Source organism: Mya arenaria, chromosome 10 (genome assembly GCF_026914265.1).
Source record: "Mya arenaria isolate MELC-2E11 chromosome 10, ASM2691426v1".
NCBI classification, from domain to species: Eukaryota; Metazoa; Mollusca; class Bivalvia; order Myida; family Myidae; genus Mya; species Mya arenaria.
The window spans coordinates 41685196-41708986 of NC_069131.1; the positions used below are offsets into that span (position 1 = coordinate 41685196).

Genomic DNA, 23791 nt, shown 5'->3' on the forward strand with positions numbered 1-23791 from the left:
CGTGGAAATGATGTTAGGGATGCGCGTGCTAATCTGCGTCAGGCAATTACTAGTATTTAAGCAGGTGCCGTGATACTCTCACGGGTGGAGCCAATACTCATTTTTGCGGGAAGGAATTTCTCAAGCAAAATGTTACTATGTATAGTAACATGTGTATCATTTACAGAATAATAAGTATATTTCTTGTGGTGCCAGACCGAAAAGAAAATTTCGCCTCGAGGGCACTCGCGTAAGCCGGTAACGTAGCTTGCCGCATAATCGGCCACGTAGCGTACCCAGGGCCTTTGAAGGATCGGTGTTTTCCATCCGGACCGGCAACATGATTGATATTTCTTTTTGTATCAATTTGTAGGTGAAATAATTAGGGAATCACTCCAAAAGGCGCGTGCGACGTTGTTTACTTATGACGTTGTTTACTTATTGCATGAAGCGTAGTAATTTTTGAACACAGTCTCATTTTTGACGTCAAATATTTCCTCTTAAAATCGCATTTTTGATGGTTTGTTTATTTCAATTTTATTTTAAAAATCCCGCATACTCATATATTTGATTTCGCTTTATTGAAATGGTATAATGTACTCCTCATAAAAACCGTACAATAAAAGAAATATGAAGCGGCGCGTTGTTGCACGTGACTCATCGTACATGGGGGTGTAAGACGAGTTTTTTTCAGCACTGGTCAGATGACCGGAAACGCTGGGCCTCGTGACCGGCTTACGCTCATGCTCGTCGGATTTTTTTTTTGAAACACATGATGGATACGTATCGGTTCGAAAAGAGAGCTTTAGCTAACATCACTTCATTAAAGAAATGTTTACACCTCAACCTCCATTCCATAAAGTGGCTGTACTCCGTATGATGAAATAGCGAAAAAAAAAGGAGAAAATTGTCGAAATCTGACATAAACTAGGTATCGATATGAACAATGGATTGAAACTTACTGACTGAAGTACCACATAGTTTACAATTAATTAATTGTTCGCAGTTTATTCGTATTTTTTCCATTAAATAAGATTACTATGTATGTCTACCTAGTAGAATTCATTCTTTATGCGTGATTGGCTAGTCGATGTTATCACGTGATATTACTAAGTTAGGTATATAGCTTAAATATTCCAACCTTTTAGGGTATGCCTTAGTAGCACAGTAATACAACACTGAACTGCAATTTTGGCGACACCAGTTCGAACCCGGTCACCGACTTGATTTTTTTTACATTCTGGTATTTTTATTACAATTATGATATCAAAGAGTAAAACATTTTATTTAATAATTGTCCTTTTTTTGGTGCCAATCTGGTGTACAGTCCCTTTAAATGAACTGCCTTTCGGTAATTGCGTCTATCAATCGATGAACGCAACATCTTCGAATATGTTCGGATCGCAATTCATCGCATAACAATATACATAAATACTATTAATCTTGTTATTGTTTGTATTGTGTCCGCTGTATCCGTAAAATATAAATCTACATTTCAGAAAGTGTTAATTTATTATATTTTAAATGAATTGTTGCCATAAGTATTTCAATTTAACGTTTAAGTGATTTCAAGTGTTTGCAATTTTCCCGCGTTATTGTGACGTCATTTGAAAAATGTTTCCGGTTACAGTCGGGTCGTTCTATTTACAAAATGGGTAAGAAATGATAACTAAAAGATTTTCTTAAATGAAATGAAGTAAAAAAAATTAACAATTATTGAATGAACTAATGAACTATTGGTGTACATATAAGTAATGAATTGCGGGATTGATGTCATTATCGGGGATATGAACGCACAGACTCCACACACTTTTGACCAGCCCAATTGCGTTCATATCCCCGATAATGACATCAATCCCGCAATTCATTCCTTCAATGACGGCACTAAATTATAGAAAAAAAATGATTTGAACAACAAAACAGTGTTTGATACCACAATTTTATTTCACTGTTTTGACACAATTTGATAATAATTACAGAGCTCAATGAAACAATTTCATAAACCATCGGAATGGCAAAAATCATAAATCACAGAGATATTTTTTATCATGCCCAACGGAACTGAGTTTCATTCGGAAATCCTCGGCCATTTTTATCAAAACAATCTCGGATATATGCCGGTGCATCAGTAGATGTAGTTAGTAAAATTTAAACCATATCATTAATTAAATGTAGCAGTTAAGCTTATATTTGTTGATCTAAGTTTAAAGTGGTTGCCAGTGAAGTGTAGTATTGCAAAATAATTAAGATTACCAAGAGTTGTTGCCAGTGAAGTGTAGTATTGCAAAATAATTAAGATTACCAAGAGTTGTTGCCAGTGAAGTGTAGTATTGCAAAATAATTAAGATTACCAAGAGTTGTTGCCAGTGAAGTGTAGTATTGCAAAATAATTAAGATTACCAAGAGTTGTTGCCAGTGAAGTGTAGTATTGCAAAATAATTAAGATTACCAAGAGTTGTTGCCAGTGAAGTGTAGTATTGCAAAATAATTAAGATTACCAAGAGTTAAGTCATTAACTTTAACTGCAAAATTAAAATACTAAGCGATCTACTTGCAGCGGACGAAAACATAACAATTTTTGATTATGTAAACCGTCCAAAAAATTTGGCGCAATTTTATAATAAGTTTTGGATGGAAAGTGATACTAAAGAAATGGAACGCTTAAGAAGAGCAGAGTCATAACAATATATACATCGACACAACTTAATGTGTGTAAACCACGTGATAAATTTCGCCATATATGCTACGTCAAAGGCAAGATTTTGCTTACAATAAAGACTTTAAAAAAGGTAACTTTTCTTTTACTTTACCACGTGGTATACACGCACTGTCACTATTAATACAGTTTAGTTTAGTTTATTCTGTTTATCCTCCAAATCATGTGAAGAGAAGCATAGTTTATATACACATACACAAATATATACAATACAATACAAAGTATAGACATAGAAAAATAACAACAACAAACAAACAAACACACAAACGTTATGGGCACATATAAAGAATAAGGTTATTTACAATATACACAAACAATACATTGGCTCTGTCATTTGACAGGAACTGACGCTTATCGTTTGATTGAAATAAAGTCCGTTTACCATTGTGTTGTGGTTACAATGACATTTATTGTCAATTTATATTTCTTGCAAAATTTGACACTACAATAAAGCACTGGATTCGACATTCATCAGTGATGTCGAGATCGGTGAATCCTCTTAACATCTCAACAAGTTGATGGTTCAGATTTAATAATATCAAGCTTCTAAATTGTTCTTCACCTAAGAGGTTTATAAGTTTGGACCATAGCCGGCATAGTTCATTTTCAAAATATGGACAAAAGAACACCTTATGCAGAACAATTTCATTTGTTACTGCATTACAATGATAGCATGTAATGATGTACTTCCTTGCAAATAATTTGCATAATAAACCGAACATTGAGAAACATTGCTTTTTATAGACTGAGAGGCTTTTTAGAAATCGCCATATCAGACAAAATTCATAATTGGAGTGAAAAAGGGAGAATAGTATGAGGTTTTCAGGTTTTCGTCATCGTGTTCTCTACTTTTCCACTTTTCCTTTTCTGTTCTGTTTCTGTTCTGTTAAGTATGTTGTGAGTTCGTATTTACCTAGAATACTATATATATATCAGGGATAAATCCCTGAGCTTTTATAGGTTGTGATATAAACGATAAAAGTCTGTTGACAAAGACTTTTTTTAAATTTCATATTTGGATCAGCGTGACATAAGTGACATAAGAATGCTAATTTTTGCGAATCAATGATATTTTGAATTGGTTGGATTCCAAGACAACTGAGTGCAATGTCTGTGCGTGATTCTTTTGGGACCCATTGGATCCACTTAAGGCATTGCCGGTGGATTCTTTCCAAGGGGAGCAACTGGTTCGAAGTGACACCGCTCCAGAGTTCGCTCCCCTATAGAGCGGCTGAGAGAACTTTCATTTCGTAGATGCGTATTGAGGTGATTGGGTTTAGCCCGTTTTTACCGATTCCACAGTTTGTCACACTGAAAAACGTTTTTCGAAGCTTATGGCAGTTTTCTGTTATGTTTTCATTGATATTTAATTGTTTATTACAAAGTATTCCAAGGTGGTTATATGAATCGGATTCATCAATTAAATAATCGCCAAGTTTCCATGTCCGAGGGCTCTTTTTATTTTCATTAAATACTAAAACTACATTTTGATGGATTATAGTAATATCTTTCCTTTCCGGCATGGTGAAAACAGACATCTAGGAGATCGTCGAGACTCCTTTTTACATTAGAGATAATGACCATATCGTCAGCTGATGTAGGACATGCGCAGACCATGTTATGTATCTTAAAGCAGGCGTCAATCTTATGTAGTAATTCATCAATAAAGAGGATATAAAATTGCGGGCTACAGCATTGGCCTTGGCGAGTGCCTTGTAGGATCGGGAAAAATTCAGACGAAAATCCGTTGGTTTTGACACAACTGAAACTATTTTCAAAGAACGATTTTAATATTCTAAATAGAGAAATATCAACTCCGGTTCTGTACAACTTCAGAAGAAGCGAAGATAGCCAAGTATGATCGAAGGCCTGTTTGGCGTCAAGAAAACATGTATATACTTCTATACTATATACTATATAGTTTCGAGTTATTTTCTTTGGCATAGTAAATGCATTCACGTAACATAAATGACGTCATAGTACAATTTACGTGCTTTTGAAAGCCACCTTGAGAGGGGTTTAACTGTATAGAACCGTTTTTTTCAAGAAGGTTTAAAACGATCTATTCGAAAAGTTTTAATATAGTAGAACAAAGGGAGATAGCTCTATAACTTGACGGGTCAGATCTTATTTTGTTGCCTCCCTTGAACAGAACTGTAATCACGCCCTTCTTCATCTCTGTTGGAGTGTGCGAGAATTGTATCATATGATTAAACAATTTCGTTATGCATTTAATTAAGTGATTTCCGCCGTGGATGTAGTTTTCATAAAACAAATTGTCGTATCCACAAGCTTTTCTTTTTTTGCATGATTTTAGCGCTGTTGTAACCATATCGATAGATATTCTTGGAAACTGTGTGCACCCCTGACGTGTATTATTTGTTTAGTCGTTTAGTTCCTTTTCAACATACGTTTTGTATTCGGTGTCAAAAGATTTGTCTCCGTTCACTGAGTATTACTTTGAGAAATATGTTTTCTAGCCATGGTTAATACGTTCGGGGTCTGAGTCTTTATTGCCATCAAAATTCATTTCAAAGCCGGGTGTAAAGTTCTTTTTTTGTTTTGTGTTTGTTAACTAATTTCCAGAATTCATTGTTATCAAGATCAGCGGCACTATCAAACCGGTTTTCTACTTTTTCTATAAATGCGAGAACTTCATGGCGGTGAGTTCGACGAAATATTGCTTTTAATTGTTTGTAATGTTTGTAGCTTCCGGAAGTGACGTCGCGGTGCTGTCCAAGCTGCCCGCGCAACTTCCATCTTTTTGTGAAGTGTATTTAGACTTACATTCCAATATGGTTTTATATGCGGTTTAAATTTTACTCTAGGGATAAACAAGTCGGTGGCTAGATTTATTATCACAGCGATACCCGAATAGAGATCGTCAATATCTGATGTGCAAGACGCAGGACCTCGCTGTTTTCTAGAAAGTTCCTATAATTATCTATATTGTTTGGTTTGACGTTGTGCCAGTTGATAATGCCCCCAAGTTTAGAAGGAAGAGAGCCCTCGTTACTTGGAATGCTAAGTTTACAAATTATTGGCCTACGGGTAGAAACATTTGTTGCATGATCCTCTAAAATTTTACAATATGTAAAACAATCAAATGCCATTTTTGATACAAAAATTTGGTCAATAAGCGTTTCTCTGTTAGTATTAAAAGGTACATTGCTAAACTTCGAACCCTGACAAAATGACATTGTATTTAAAGATTTAAGATTATGTCGGTTTGCTATATGTAACAGTTGTGATCCCCTTGATCCTAATATTGTGTTTATACATCTCTCTGAAGGGAGTTCAGTGTTAAAGTCTCCGTCATGACATTGACGTCAAAAGACACCTAGGCAAGCCTCGCTACCGGCTTCCACACGTGCTCTCGGGTCGGATTTCCATTATGTGAAAGATACTCATATTCTTCTTGATCTAATGAAAACAGTGTATGAAGTTGACCGTAGAATATAAATATTATGTATTTAAAGTGATACTCTTATTCAAAATCAATACATACACATGTATAAAAAACATAAATTTTGGGTAAGGCCACTACTTTTATATAAATTGGTTTACAAAACCGGCGGGTCTAATTTTCTGAAAAGTACAAAAAAAATAAAAAATGAATTTCACTTTTATTTTCAAAATTATTTTCCCGACCGTATTGGTTTTGGTGCGAAACGAAAGAAAAACGAATCGATAAGAGTACGAATGCAGTGGATCTCGACTGGTTTGTTGTTCCGTAGCCATATTCGCCAATTTATAGTGATAGCATATGAGCAAGTCAACTGTTATGGCAGCGCCGTTGGCAATGGCGGAATTGACGATAGCAGTCATTCTTTGTATAAAATAATTAATTAAAATATGAAGGAGTTGTTAAAATAACAATAGCAATAAACATTTGCAAATTTAACAGCCGACACAAACAATAACTGTCACATGATTGTTGTTTTTTCCCCGCTAATTTAGGTCATGAAAATATTGTTGTTTATAGATAAAAAATAAAAGTGTCAGCGGCTGCCATCGAATAAGTAGACACAAATATCTGTAAATTATGTGTGAGAAAAACATTTTATAATATTTTATGGTTATATATCAAATAACAGTCCACAAAACGTGAGTGGTGAAATTGAAAGTAAAATTTCTAAGTTGACACCGGTGACCTAGTTTCACAAGTTCGGTCGGTGGTGTTTATGGATTTTAAATCACATAATGGTTTTAAAATACTTGTCATTGGGTCAATGTAAAGCTTGTGTTTATTCTAGATTACATGTTTATTCATGTTTGGGTTAAAAAACAAACAAAGAGTTGAACACACGTGTCAATGACATTAACTCATGCCGGGAGTGGTGTGCAAAACATTTAGATAAAACAACACGGAAAACTATTTTGAATAAGTCCATTTCAATTTGTAATGAACTTGATATTTTACTATAAATGAGATTTGTTGTAGTCACCAAGGAATACTCTATAAAATGAAAAAAAATAAACAAGCATTAAGTATAGATGCCCTGTGAACGCATATATACACAAAATGGCGGAGTTGGGAGAAGATGAAAATATCCGATAAATAATTATGGATTTCTCTGTCAGTTCGCTATCATTGGTACATAAAGTTAAGCCACATGCTAGATTTATTATTTTGCTATGTGATTTTTATGTACTGATGTGGTAATTTGCTGCAAGAATTTGAAATGGATTTGGCGAACAGCTCATGGTAAGTATCCCGGTCCGAAAATATCCAGACTTAGCATGAATCGGGTTACACACAACTAGGAACCCGCATGGTAAGAGTTATTAAAACTCAAATCTAGGTCTTGTTAAGCTTTTAGTTTTTCAGGAATTGTTTTCACAATATTAAAGCTCAAATGTCTTCATAAATGTTACTTCCTTATTTACAAAATTGGTAATTATTTCACTTTATTGACATTTTCCAATATTAAAATAACTTAAACAATGTTTAGAAAATGTAATGTATTGTTTTAATACAGTGCAATTTTTGTGTATTTTAATGCGTAAAATTCGCCTCCTCTTTTTTTCAATTTAATATTGGTAAGTTTTTAAGTGTTCTGCATTCACTTTTGCTTTAGCATACCCTTAAAGCTAAACAGATGTCTTGCTGAGTGATATTCAATGTATCTTTGATTAAAAGTGTAGTTTATACATGTAAACATGTTTTATAGTCAATATCATTGATGTTTTATATGCACAGTATGTTAGATTTAAACTGTGTGTTTAATAAGAACTTTGAAACTTTGAGTGTATTAAAGCATGCATTAATAGCAGTTTAAGAATTTAAAATAACAAGTAAATGATATAAAAGAAATTTTCACTGTTTTTATGTTGTTTTCTGATTTTCACCCTTTAAGAGTATGTTTTGTGACTTTTTTCCTTTTTTTTTTTTTTTTTTTTTTTTTCGACCACCCAGTGGACATTTTTTCCAAAAAATCTTGTAAACCAAAAAATAAAAAAGGAGTGGCCTAATAAACCTTTAACTACTTCCTAAATAATGCATTTATGTAAAATATTAACTTCTGATAATCAGATTGTAACCGTATATTTAATAGCTGAATACGCAAAAATATTAAATGATTGTAGGATGCTAAAAGATTTACTGCGATCTACTATCGTCTCATAGGGTAGAAATACTGTGTTTTCTGCACCTTTCTTTCAAATTAAACTTGTTAGCATTCATGAGAACCATTGTTTAGGGTTTTTTTTCCTTTTGGTATATCAAAACAATTGTATTAATTGTGGATAATCTTATTTGTGAGTAAGAGTGCATCTTTAAAGGGATTGTACACCAGATTGGCACCAAAAAAGTTTTTTCCTCTAACGAATCTCAGAAAATTATTTAATATTATGTTTTACTCTTTGATATAAATATTGCAAAAAAAGAATACCAAAATTAAAAAGGGCCGGAGACCGTGTTCGAACCGGTGTCGCCAAAATTCAGCCCAGCGTAGTATCCACTGAGCTACGAAGGCTTTCTCTAAACGGGTGATATAATTAAGCTATATATAGACCTAACTAGGTAATATCACGTGATAACATCGACTAGCCAATCACGCATAAGGAATTAATTCTACTAAGTATATATACCCAGTAATCTTTTTAATGGAAAAAAAACGAAAACACTGCGAAAAATAATTTAATTGTGAGCTATGTGGTACTTCAGTTAGTAAGTTTCAATGCATTGTACACATCGATACCAAGATTATGTCAGTTTTCGACAATTTACTTTTTTTCGCTATTACATCATGCAGAGTTCAGTCCCTTTAAACACATTCTTGGCTCTCTTGGGAGTAACAGTAACTCAGTACAACAAGCTATTTTTTTATTTTCACTTTTTATCTAGAACTTTTTTATTCAACATTGCTTTCGAGTGAAGATTTACAATATGTTTAATATCATATACTGTAAAATATAACTGATAGAAACCCGTTGAATGAGGGTTTTTTTTAAATGTCACTGAAGTTTCACCATATCTCCCATGTTGTCTTGTCTTGTAACATCATCCAACTTGAGTCCCTAATATTGGCAAAATTAATGCCACACTGTTGTAACTTTCTGAATATATCTGCTTCCCTTGCACATCCATGCTCACGCACCTAGTCAGACAAATAAATGAATAAATGAAAGAACGAACGCACAAACGAATAAATAAATGCATGAGTAAAAGAATGAATGAAATGGTCAGTGAGTGAGTACGAACAAACGAAAGTGAGTGTGTAGTGGGGAAACTGACTGATTTACTGCATAATGAGTGAGTGAGTGAGTGAGTGTGAGGTGGGTTTTTGTCATTACATGTATATATACAAGTATTTTTATTTATTTTTATTGGAAATGGGGAATCTTAGAGGTTATTCCGGGAAAAAACAGGGACTGGCCTTTTGGGAAATAGTCGGGTATCGGCTATGGCAAGAGGGCCCGGTACTGGGTGTGTCGATTAGTTTGGGAGTGGTTTCCTTAGTAATTTAGTTAAGGTAATGTGACTGAGTTTGGTAATAACTAATATGTTGGTTGGTTTGATGAACATCGATAAAAATAAAGATGAAAAGTTTGGTCTTTAATTTAAGAAAAAAATACTTTTGACCTTTAGAAGCCGAAACAGTTTTACTTAAGGTGAGTTGCTTACAATGGTTTAGAGTTGTTTAAGCCTTACCTGCAGGCCATAAACGGATCTTTTTGGAGCCTTCCAAGGCCAAGTTTTTGGTTTGTCTGTATGCACTTCTCCCCTTGGTGGCATCGTCTTATTTCGTTGCAGCATTGCAAGGCTATGATATATTTCCTTATCTGAATCCCACGAACCTCTGTCGACGAGAGGAACAGCAAATAACATAAAAACACAAACGCTAGACAGCGCATTTTCAATAATTACGTTTGACCTTTTCAACTTGTTTATACAAGCTTTGTTTACGGAAGTGACGTAAACCACATGACGTCATGAATATACAAATTCCCGCATTCAGCTAAAAAAAAAGCTAAACACCCTAACCCAGTAAAATAGGGCTATTAAATAACTGCATTTTGATCCGGGAGGTGGTATTCGACTCGAGTGGATTTTTGCAGATTCGGATTTCACGAGGCGCAAGCCGATTGAAATCAATGTCTGCAAAAATCAACGATGGTCGAATATGACATTTTGGATCAAAACGCCGTGCTAATAGTAATACCCCTTTTATTATATACGTTACTGGTTAGATCCCTAAAAAGCCACATGTTTTCTTAATAAATGTCATTTTAACGAAGCACTATTTTGTTATTTTAACATCACGCAACGATACGTGTTATGACGTGACGTCACAAGAGTGGAATACGGCCATATTGCAATGGAGTGGAATACGAACTACTGTTTTTTGCGATAATAATTGCGTGTGGATTTATGATAGGCATTTAAAAAAATAGGGTTATCTACTTTAGATCAATTTAAATGGTCTGACAATAACCGGTCAGTAGAACTAGTTAAAGAGTACTTTATTATTTGATATCTCCTTTTGGCTCTTTTTTTCAGAATGTATGACACTTAGTCAGACACCGTAAGGACTATTGTCATGTATAAACTTGTATAAGTGTTTACCAGCTTTACTATTAAGCTTTAGCTGCTATTTATTTATATATTGCTGATTAACATCCGTTGCTTTATTTTACTCATTTTGCTTTCGAGAGTAAAATAATATCTTATTTCGGATAAGAAAAACAATGTAAAATTTTAAAATGATCTCAATCATTAAAAATGAAGTGCATTGTATCTGCTGCTATGCTTTTTACCTCTTTTGCTTTCGAAGGTAAAAACATTTGAAACTCAGATTTATTAAACATATGCAAAAAGAAAATAGGGTTATTAGTACTGCGTTTTGATCCGGGAGGTTGTATTCGACTCGAGTGGATTTTTGCAGATTCGGAATTTAAAATCAAAATCTGCAAAAATCTACCAGAAGAACGCAGAACTAATAACCTCTTTATTATATACATTATATCTTGCTATCTTACTTGTACATCTTGCTTTATTGCATCCTTATTTTGTTATTGGGCAAGTGTATTTTTAGCTCCGTGATAGTTCCTTCGTGTTTTCGACCACTCTAATGTACATACCCCAATAGCTGGATTTGACTATAATTCAACAGAAAACATACTTCAATGTCATTTGTGTGTTTTTTTAATCGTGACTTAAGGCTATTTTGAACTGGACCCGCATTCACTAACGCATCGAGTCTGAAATTAAGCCCCAGTGCTCAAAACTTCAAATCTTGGTTTTTTCTTTTAAAACAATGATAAGTCAAGCATTTGTTAAACATTGCTCATTCGCTGTAAATGTTACATACTAAATATGACTACTTCAATTTTTATATAATCACTATTTCCACCTGGAGGGATATTGCTGAGTTTTTCATCAAATATGAAAAAAAAGTTTAATTGGACTCAATCTCAGACGTTAGTGAAAATTCATTATACGGCCCTGGTCTATCACATACAAAAGTCTATGTTTGTAAATACGTAATGCATTGTATAATGCTGCGGCGGCCATATCAGTAAATATATACTTTCTAATACGTATTTAGTCTTCATAGTCGTTTTTTTAAAAAATGATAGTCCAATGTATGTTTCTATTTTCTTATCTGCGGCGGCCATTTTGTCCGCCATTTTGTCAGCCATATTGGATTTTTTGCATGTAATTATTTTTCAAAGGTATTCCGTATGTCATAACATATCAGTAAATATAAACTTTCTAATACGTATTTAGTCGTCATAGTCGTTTTTTTTAAATGAAAGTCCAATGTATGTTACTATTTTCTTATCTGCGGTGGCCATTTTGTCCGCCATATTGGATTTTTGCATTTTATCAACTTTCTAAAATATTCTATACATCATAATCTTTCAGAATATGTATACCAATATCTCAGACTTGACACGGGCATCTCATTTTAATGAAATGCGCGATTGCACAAAAAAAAACGGTGCCATTTTCAAGCATTCCTCATATAGAGCTTGTAATTACAAAAATGTGCCATTTTCAGGGACTAAAATGCTTATACATGTAACTTTACTTCTACTGGGAATTTTTTCACCAAATAAAATTGTTCGTGTTTGTATAAATGTCTTTTTTTCAGTAGTACAAGTTAAAACCATTTTGATAGTTTATTCGTTTTACACAGAACCCCCTAGACTCGATGCATACATATAATAATACTAATAATAATAATAATAATAATAATAATAATAATAATAATAATAATAATAATAATAACTTTATTTATAGAAGGTAACACATTAAGACATAGGCATCATATTATGAAAAACATAACACACGTCTTATTTACAATGCGGCCTTCTGAAAGAACACACACACACACACACACACACACACACACACAAACACACACACACACACACACACACACACACTAAATAAGATGTGATGCAAATAATTAATACTCAAAACACAAATGTGAAAACACTTTTTGAACAATACCGCAAAAATACATATTGTTAAAAAAGCATTATTACATTTTTTCGTCATGGCCTATAACTAGAATTAATGATCGTTTTAACATGTAAAATGCTTAGAATGGGATTTCAGAAAGGTACGTATTAAAATGTAATATGAAAACATAAAGAAACATGAATATAATACATTCATTTAACATATCAATGCTTAATAATACATCAATTTGTACCTAAATGTTAATAAGAAAACTCATCAAAATTGTTTAATTGAGTAAGTAGGACAGTCACACATTTATTTAACACCTTACTCAACAAATACATACGTATAAACTATACCTGTGGTATGCATGGAATTATGCATATAATATTTACAACGGATTTTGCGATTGATGATGTAAATAGAACTTCTTACAGCGGGTTTTAAATGTCTTTAAAAAATTCCAAACTTTCCCACTGTAGCATGCAAACGAGTGTTTCTTGTATTGTGTTTTATGTCGAAAGTGAGCAATGTCTTGTCGCTTGGAAGATCGTAATCCATATCTTGTGTTGCTAGATATCTTAATAATGTCTCTTATGTAACTCGGTGTAAGACTTTTAATAGATTTAAATACCATAACAGCCGTTTGATATCTGCAACGGTATTCAAATTGAAGCCATTCTAATTTTTTTAATAATTCATGCGATGGCGTTCTAATAGGCTTAAAGAGAATAATTTTTGCAGCTCTTTTTTGAAGCAAGGTGATTCTTCTCATATGCGTTTGCTTACTTTTCCCCCAAACGCTTCAACAATAGTCAAACATAGGAAGTATATACGATTTATAAAACAATTGTCTCATTTGATCCGTTAAAAAATAATTGAGTCTTTTTTGAAAGGGCTATCTTTGCAATTACTTTCTTGCAGACAAATTCAACTTGCAGATTCCACGACAATGATGAATCAATAATAATTCCAAGCAATTTCTTCGAAGTTACATTTTCAATTAGTACTTTGTCTACGAATAAATTGAGTGCACATGCATTTCTTAATTTTGCATTTGAACCCAACAACATGCAATTAGTTTTTTGTGGATGTATTGCCATGTTGTTTACTTTGCACCAATCCGATACCATATCTAAATTTATTTGCAACGTACGTTCAATTTCCTGCGTATTTGAACTTTTTGCATATAGTGTAGTATCATCAGCATATAAGTCAATCATGGAATTTTCAATTTCAAAGGTTATGTCATTAATATATATAAGAAAAAGAATAGGACCAAGAATGGATCCTTGAGGAACTCCAGACCTTATACATCTTCGTGAAGATTGGGAATCCCCGAACTTTACAATTTGGTGTCTATCTTTCAAATATGAAGTTATCAGTTGGACGGAATTATCACTGAAGTTGTATAATTTCAATTTATGTATAAGTATTTGGTGATCTACTAGATCGAACGCCTTTCGTAAATCAAGAAAGAGAGCACCTACATAGTTTCCATTGTCAATTCCATCAATCCAATCATCAATTATTTTTATCAACGCTGTATGACAAGAATGTTTTTCTCGAAACCCAGATTGAAATTCATGTATGACATTCGTATTTTTAACAAATGTTTTGATTTGATCTGCCAAGTGCCGTTCAAACACCTTTGACAGTGTTGGAAGGATAGAAATTGGTCTATAATTATTTGGATCATTGCGATCAGAAGATTTATATATATAGGCAAAACAGGATATATAGTTAAATTATACATTTATGTACAGTATATTTAAATTAAATTAAGAGTAGAAAATAATGGTCTGAGCAGAACTTGTTGCAAATAATTGTTCAAGCATATCTGAATACAATAAAGTCCGTGTAAACCATTGTAAGCTTTGCGAAGTCGACTAGTACCGGAGAGGCCGAACTTATAAGAAAGGGATTTGATTAGTTCTATTACGGACCTATAACGTTTATTGGTATTGGTTCGTTGTTCTGTTAAATAAAAACGATTCGTTTCAAAATTGTGCTTGAGGATGTGTTGTTGTCTTTAAATTGAGCGATGACTTAAAAAAAGCATCCGTGTATATAAAAGGTACGATGTATACTGATGTCAACGCAGATGCGTCTAACAGCAAAAGGTGTTATCCTTACATGTTCTGAAGAAATTCTTATTTCTTGAAAAAGTCTTTGAACTACGGGCCCAATACTGGTGGCTCGGAATTTAAGACCCCCAAGCCCCCCCCCCCCCCCCAAAAAAAAAAAACAACAACAAAAAAAACAAAAACAAACAACAACAACAAAAAACAAAACAAAAAAAAACTTGTGGATCTCGAACCGGTGACGAATTAGATGAGAATCGGACACCGATACCACTTCAACACATCCGACTTTGTGGTGAGAAAAATGTTGTCATCCGTATCGTCGAGTGTATATGGTTTTTAAACAATGGAACAAAACGACTGTGAGTTGATCCAGTCTGCCGAAAATATGCGCATATTTCTCTTACAGCTACAAGGCTTGTCAAAGAGTAAATCAAATGAACCCTTGAGTTTTGTTTTCAGTGAGATGGTCTACACCCACTGGACAAGTTATGGCATTCAATTACCAGAAAATATTTCAGCGGACATTTTGAATAAAGATAACATATAATCAATTTAAATAACAATGGATAATTACTATTTTGATTGTTTCAAATTAATATATAACATATGTCGAACACATACAACTACTTGTGGTTTTTTTCGGCAAGTATTTTGTTTAGGTGTTTCGACTTGGCATTTTCAATTTACATTCTTACACAGTGGTAGGTGCTGCTATTGACAGGACAGTGGCCGGGCAGAGGTTTGGATGGTTACCTGTAGGTAGGGATTGACCCAATTATGGGCTAAACAATGCCTTTGCGCGCTACTGTTTCTGATAATATCAGCAAAATCTAGTAGTAGTTAAACTACAGTCGAACCCCGTTGGCTCGAACTCACATCACGGGACATGCGAAAATACCTCGAGCCTCGGAAAATTCGAGCCAAGCGAGATTGCTTACATTCAATTGAAAGAAATCGGCCCTTTACATCCAGTTCAAGCGAACAAGGAAATCGAGCCAAGCGAGTTCGAGCCAACGGGGTTTAACTGTACATGATAAACATAATACCTTCTCTAAGCAATACTTTCCAGAGACTTTTCCTATCTAGCTAGATTAATAATAACATTTTACCAATACACATCAAAGTACCATGCTGTTATTCCCATGTATATAATGTTTTTTACAAGTTTGCTCTTTAAATGTATACGAGTATCCTTTAAGTTATACTTTTGAAAAAACTATTAAACCATTTTACAGTGGTACGTCAACTAGCAGTACCGTGCGCGTGTGGATTTCCCATACAGCCGGGAAAACTTGTTAATGTTATCACTGTTTTCAATGTTTTAATCCAACTACTTTTTGTAATGATATGCATGAATATAACAAAGAACGGCTTTTAAAAATACTTGTTCCAATATTTGGTCATTTTGAACTAAAATGCATATGCTTTTATTTCCAGGTCGCTAGCTCATTGTTAAGTTTTGATATGTTTAGTATGTTTTTCATTCATCTCGGAAAATAGTTCATCGAGCTTATGTTTCTTGTTAACATATACCAAACTTTAAATAAAGATCCTTGTATCTTGTATCGCTTTTTCACTTTAAAGGGAAGTAACCGCTGCAAAGAGTTTAACCAATAATTACAGAAGTATTAGTGTTTTGTAACCAAAATGTTGATACGGATTGAAATAATTTGTTTTCCCCTCCCGGAAGTTACCTAGATATTCGTGGTGTTGGTTCGAGTCCCGCAAACTGCAGTACATGCAACTTTTGTTGGTAAAATGTTCACTATGTTTGACATTTTATCACTTTTGTGAAATATAGCCCATTACATTGATGAAGTTATTAAACTCAGTGACATTTAATAGTGAAAACAAAAAATGTTGATAAATGTGTATTTCTGATGTTTGCATCATATTTTTTTAATTTGTTCAGTTATTTAATTTCATTTATTGTCAGTCACTTCGGTTAATGTTTCCTGTTTTGATAGATGTTGGACATTACGTTGTTTCTGTAGTGCAGCTGAACTGACTGAAACTAACTTGCAGTAAGACGGATCAATATGCACCAGTCAATTGTGACCACGGCCCCCCCTAGCTAAAGAACTTCAGCAAACACGTTATATATTACCTTTTTGGATGTGTTCGCTGAAGAGAACGCCGTATCCAAACCCTACCAGAATTCGTGACATTTTTATGTCACGCTGTTATTTCACTTGTATGCATTGTACAGACAAAATAGCTGTATCCATAGGTTAATGACGTAAAATGTAGTTCACAAACTCATTTTCAAAACCAAAAAACGCTTTAAAGATAGTTGATGTAGCATTTTAATAAATCCTATTACAAGCATTCCTTATCTAGGTCATAGTTGTGTTCAAATTTAATCACGTGACACCAAGATTTTCAGAAAATACCCATGTGACCTAGTGTTTATTTTGCTGTTATTTTTTCTATTTCGAATAATTAATAAATAACTAATAACAAATTTGGAATAAATAAATTGTTTTTACTTATCAAAAGGTATTTACAGCCTTACTGCAATTGGATTCAACTAAATGAACAATGTGAATCCGATGCTATAAATAGAATCCATCGACGTCATCATGGTCATGTGATTGCATTGCATCATCACAGTTAATTGATTCTGGTTGACTTTACTATGGGGGTTACGCCATAACTTTAATGCGTTGTAAACATCAAAAAAATAAATATCAACATTAAAGTTATGGAAGCCAGAACTAGGCCCCCCCCAGGTCTGGGGAATAGCGGGGTCTTTGACTTTTGGTCCAGCCAAGCCCGGGCAAATGCACCCCCATGCGGGGACGAACTGCGGATGAAACCCCCGCCAAATGCCCCCTCACTCTAGGTAAGGCCCATTCCTCGCTATGTTTGGCGGGAAGACAAAAGCACCGTCCAGGCTTTTTTTTTATGATGGTTAGCCGGGTCCAGGCTAACCATCATTAAAAAAAAGCCTGGACGGCATTTTAGAATGACTACACATTCACCCGGCACCTCGGGGCCACCTGGGAAGTAAAAACACGGCCCATTTCCCCGGCTATCCGCGGTATGTCCCCAGACCTGGGGGGGCTGTGGTTACAATTGACTGGTGCATTATCATCATACAGCAGTTGCCTGAGTTAGTCCATGGGGTTACATTAATCCGTCATTATTCCCTGGGTTCAACATTAACTTTTCAATCCACTTGTCCAATCGGGCAAACAATACTTGTCCTGAGCTTATATGCACTTGTCAACGACTTTCATCCCAAATATTCAGTACAATTGATTTCTAACAACAATAAATGATTAAAAACACAGATTAAGTATGTTTGATCTGACACATACATTTATTGCCTTAATTTTACATGTTAATTGTCAAGGTTTGTATTGTATGGCAAAGAAAAAACAAAAGAAATAAAAATCTGCCATGATTTTTAGATGACCAACGACAGTTGTCTATATATATGTAAAATAGATTAGACAATGTCCTAAACTGTCTCTTAAATACTATAACATACCAACTAAAATTGATTAAAGCAAACTAATAGAAAAAATATCTCATTATTATTTTATATTTTACTGGTTATCATGCAAAACAGTTTACAGCTCCATTGACGTCTTTGACGTGCACATGCTTTCACTAGCTACAATAATGAGCGATCAGGGAATCTCTTTTATTATTTTGACATTTCTTAATATGAATCCCTGTCTCAAATCTGCCATAGTAAAAAAATCATCAAAAGACTTGGTGACGTCCATTTAGGTGGACTACTGCTTCCCCAACTTCAAGCAGAATGTAAACAAAGCATTACAGGGGGGTTAAGCATGAAACATAGTTTTATTTTGCTTAACTTGCAAATACATGATGACACTGACAATCATAACGCTAACAATATAAAAAAACAGATTCATACTGATAGTCTAAGCCAGTAAGGATTTTGACATTCTTTTTCAGCACAATGGAGACTTCAACACCAACAGTTAGAACCCGTACTAGAAGAAGCAAGGGAACACCAAAAGCCATTCCAATTTCTCCAATCCCTAAAATAGCTTCTCAGCTTGAAAGAGATTCAATTGAGGCAACTCCTGTTAAGGACATATCAGATGTAATTGATAATGACAAGGTTACACCATGCAGCAAGTCGTACTCCAAGAGAGAGCGAAAGCCAAGGCAATGGAAGAATTTGGAAGTTCAGGAGAGTGATAAAAAAGGACAGTTAGGAAATGGTCAAAAGAAAGGTAACTTAATCAATGCATCATTTAAGTTCTCAGATGCTGGTGGCAATCATCAAGAGATAGATGAATCTTATTCTAGTAATGTTAGCATTGTAGATGAAAACAATAGTGTAGATGATAGTGATTCGCAGGCTCAGAGAAAAGATGCTGATAAAACAGTTAGGTTAGAAACATCTCAAAAAAATAGTTCCTGTAATGGTACTTTATCTGAAATTTCTGATAGCATTAGTACAGAGCGAACTGCATTGAAAAATGCAGTTGAAAGTGTAAGGAAGCAGAGACAACAGGGAAATAAGATACTGATACCTTACACATTGCAGGTTCAGAAAGTTGGCAATGATCACATTCATAACCAAATAAAAAGTAATGCATGCAAGATCTCTTCAACAGCTGCAGAGGTCAAAAGTAGTACTAGTATAATTAAAACTGTAAACTCTATTACAGATGCAGGAAGTGAAATTCAAGATGTAGAAGATGAAAGAAGAGTTGAAGAAAAAGATGAAAACAATGAACATGGGCAAGATAAAAGTGATAAAATAGAACAAGGGTCTGAAACAGAACCAGCTTTAACGGAAGCAAAGAGTGTTGCTAAGAAAAAGTCTAGTGGTAGAAAGAAATCAGGAGTGACTAAGACTAATGAAGAGGTTGGTAATGCAAATGTAATTAATAATAGTTTTCAAGATCAAGAAAAGGTAGAAGCTGAATTAGTTGAAGTAAAAGTAAGTCCAACTGGAAAGAAACGAGGGAGAAAAAGAAAGTCTTTGAATGGAGACAAAAGTATAGAGGGTGAAAATGATGCTAGCATAACAGAAAACACCACTCCCTCAGTTCATAATGTAAGTGAAAGTAAAAGAGGAAGAAAAAGGAAAGTAGTGAATTATGCAGTAGTAAACTCTGCAGGTGTAGATGAAGTAAGGGACGCAAATAGTGAAGCATCTAAGACTGATGCTGTTGACACTGGAATGAAGAGGAGAGGCAGAAAGAGAAAAGCTGAACATCAGAATGATGGAGATTCTAGTCAAAACTTTGGAGATGAGTCACTGAAGGACACAAGTCTTAATAGTACACTAGGTGACAAGGCAAATACCAGCTCTAGAGGGAGAAAAAGAAAGGCAGCAATGAATGATTCATCAGTTACTAACAAAGAGGATAAAGTCAAAACTAATGCATCTGCAGTTGGTGAAGGTTTGGACAATACCAAAACTCTTGATGGTGCTGAAGATGGTGATCAATCAGCAAAGAAAACTTCGGGGACTGGAAAGAAAAAAACCAAGGCCGAGCAGACGCAGGTACAATTTGTAACTCTTCAATTTACAATTTTTTTTTAATAAGGCGTAAAAAATAATGTTTGTTTCCGGTTTCTGGACCTTCACCTTTTTATCGCCTTGAGAATTTTTTTTTTTCATTTGTTGATTTTATCCACTTGAAGTTAAAAATGAAGTGTTTTGGGCTTTGAACAATACCAATGATGCTTATACAGATCGTATCGATGTTCTTAAGCATTGCTGCATATAATTTATTGTTTTTGATAACAAAATTTTTAAGGAACAATTTGCCTAATTAAAAAAGAAAAAGATTTCCCGACCCTTTTTGGGGGGGAGAGGGGATGGGGGAGGGGCATGAAACTGGAAACAAACAAATTATGTTTGATGCCTTAACTTGATTGTGAAGACAGCTGAAGCTGTTGTGTATCACTCACAATTCCATAATCTTGGTGGAAATTAGGTGTCCATTTTAAAGGCCATGGGAAAGTTCCCCTGGTAGGGATCAAACCAACAAAGTATTTGGTGAGAGGCAGACACCTATACCACTAAACATCTCACCTGCTTGTAAGACTTTTTCAAATTGTTTTGCAAATTTTGCAGTGATGACAGATGACAATTATTTTAAGTTATAAAGAAGATGACAGAATATAAAACCATGAATTTCTTCGTTGAATAGAGACCATGAAAAAGCAGCTACGGTCACCATAAGTTTGTGTGCTGTTGACAAACAATACTCTTGATCAAGCCATTGCAAACTGAATATCTCTTTATGATAGACCATTGGTAACAGACTATGTTATAATTTTAATTGTTTTTAGTGTGAAATTTTGGATATCAAGGGATCCAGTATACTGGCATCAGCTGATTTTGGAAACATCCTAAAATGAATGAATAATTACTTTAAACAAGCTTTCCATTGCAAATCTTGTAATTTCACGTCCAATTTTTTATATGAAATTGAATTAAAGATCAAAAACATACACTGTCATAATTTAATATGTAATGTAGTTTCAACATTTTTCTCTCCAAAATTGGTAATCAACAGGCTTCTTATACCATTACAATAAATGCAGAAGTTATCCAAGGTCACCAGGTGTCAAATTTTAACATTGCGGTCAATTACATTTCCAGGCTGCCCCGTACCAGTGTAGACATTGTGAATATGAAGGGATAAAGTCCGCCATGGAGTCTCACTCTGCCAGAGTCCACCATCTTTGGGTAAGACCGTGTGTTTTTATTTGACCAATTTATAGACACGGTTTGGCCCCATTCGCAAGGATTAAATGTGTACCGTACCTTTTTTCCCCCATTTATATTGAAATTTCATACAACTGTTTTGAAACATCAGGTTTTGTTTATATTTATTTATTTTGATTTCTCTTATTTTGTATAGAAGAAATGGTATATTCTTAAAGAAACAAACATAATCACATTCTTTTTGCTTTTCTGTATATTTTTATAGCATTCTTGTTTGTTTCTAGGTAAAATTAAAATTCTGAAATTTTACTGTTAAGACCCATCTTTCTCAATCAGAGAGGCCCTGGCCCCATTTGCAAGTGGTGAAGAAAAAATGCTGTAAAATTTAAATAATCAAGGTCATGTAGTTTGTCGAAGGAAAAAAATGCCTGATTTACGTGTTGTTGTATGAGCTTGATGGAAGTGATCACATATTTGTGTTAATGTATAATTAAACACAGAATAAGAAAATATAAGGTCTACCATCATTAGTACTGCATTTAGATTAGGGTGAGGGGGTATTTTCATTTAGAAGTTAAGAAGTCACATAGAAGCACACTCTGTGTTTTGTTGTCTGATATTATTTTATCATTGCACACTTAAACTTGTTATAATGATGTTATGTCAACAGAGGGGAATATGGAATTAAAGCATATTTTGCATGAAGGTTCATATGATGTGCAAGTTCACTTATATGGATAACTAAGTTAACATGTAATTAGAACCATTTTGAAGAATCTTTATCTTTTTTTTCTTTTAGGCATTAATTCTAATACTAAAATGGCGACCAGGAGACAGAGCAAGCAACCATGCAAATAGTAGTGTTCAGATAAAGTACAATGTTATTTCAAGATAATCTTGCTACTCATTACACAGTAACCTTGACAACATGGTACCGTAACTGACTGTTAAAATTACTTCATCCAACAATTGTGATTTGTGCTTTTTGTGTATGATATATATAACATTTTTGCTTTCTTTAGTGGACCATTGCTAACATGGATGGCAGTTCAGAAACCCATGGTGAACTGATGAACATTTTAAAGCACCGCAAAGTCCTGGAATGTAAAGACTGCGGGAAAACCACAAGATTCCCACACTACTATAAGCAGCATCGCATATGGTGTGGTAGGGAGGTAGGTCTAGTACTACACACTACTATAAGCAGCACCACATATGGTGTGGTAGTGAGGTAGGTCTGGTAATACACACTTCTATAAGCTGCACCGCATATGGTGTGGTAGGGAGGTAGGTCTTGTACTACACACTACTATAAGCAGCACAGCATATGGTGTGGTAGGGAGGTAGGTCTAGTACTACACACTACTATAAGCTGCACCGCATATGGTGTGGTAGGGAGGTAGGTCTAGTACTACACACTACTATAAGCAGCACCGCATATGGTTTATACACACTTCTATAAGCTGCACCGCATATGGTGTGGTAGGGAGGTAGGTCTAGTACTACACACTACTATAAGCAGCACCGCATATGGTGTGGTAGGGAGGTAGGTCTAGTACTACACACTACTATAAGCAGCACCGCATATGGTGTGGTAGGGAGGTAGGTCTAGTACTACACACTACTATAAGAAGCACCGCATATGGTTTATTCACACTTCTATAAGCTGCACCGCATATGGTGTGGTAGGGAGGTAGGTCTAGTACTACACACTACTATAAGCAGCACCGCATATGGTGTGGTAGGGAGGTAGGTCTAGTACTACACACTACTATAAGCAGCACCGCATATGGTGTGGTAGGGAGGTAGGTCTAGTACTACACACTACTATAAGCAGCACCGCATATGGTGTGGTAGGGAGGTAGGTCTAGTACTACACACTACTATAAGCAGCACCGCATATGGTGTGGTAGGGAGGTAGGTCTAGTACTACACACTACTATAAGCAGCACCGCATATGGTGTGGTAGGGAGGTAGGTCTAGTACTACACACTACTATAAGCAGCACCGCATATGGTGTGGTAGGGAGGTAGGTCTAGTACTACACACTTCTATAAGCTGCACCGCATATGGTGTGGTAGGGAGGTAGGTCTAGTACTACACACTACTATAAGCAGCACCGCATATGGTGTGGTAGGGAGGTAGGTCTAGTACTACACACTACTATAAGCAGCACCGCATATGGTGTGGTAGGGAGGTAGGTCTAGTACTACACACTACTATAAGCAGCACCGCATATGGTGTGGTAGGGAGGTAGGTCTAGTACTACACACTTCTATAAGCTGCACCGCATATGGTGTGGTAGGGAGGTAGGTCTAGTACTACACACTACTATAAGCAGCACCGCATATGGTTTTTACTTCACCAAACTATAGAATGCATTGTTTTGGGCAGTTTTTTTACCTACGGTACACATA

General features: G+C 34.9%; 1 protein-coding gene across 1 annotated transcript in view; it reads left to right on the plus strand.

Annotated features, from left to right (window-relative positions):
• The first annotated feature begins 16372 nt into the window (after window positions 1–16372).
• LOC128206809 (uncharacterized) overlaps window positions 16373–23791 on the plus strand; it is a 29635-nt gene continuing 22216 nt past the window's right edge. The window contains exons 1-5 of the mRNA XM_052909492.1: window positions 16373–16451; window positions 18632–18915; window positions 19357–20201; window positions 21309–21395; window positions 22397–22549. Coding sequence (XP_052765452.1) covers window positions 18636–18915; window positions 19357–20201; window positions 21309–21395; window positions 22397–22549 — 1365 coding nt within the window. The 5' untranslated portion in view covers window positions 16373–16451; window positions 18632–18635. The remainder of the gene's footprint in view (window positions 16452–18631; window positions 18916–19356; window positions 20202–21308; window positions 21396–22396; window positions 22550–23791) is intronic.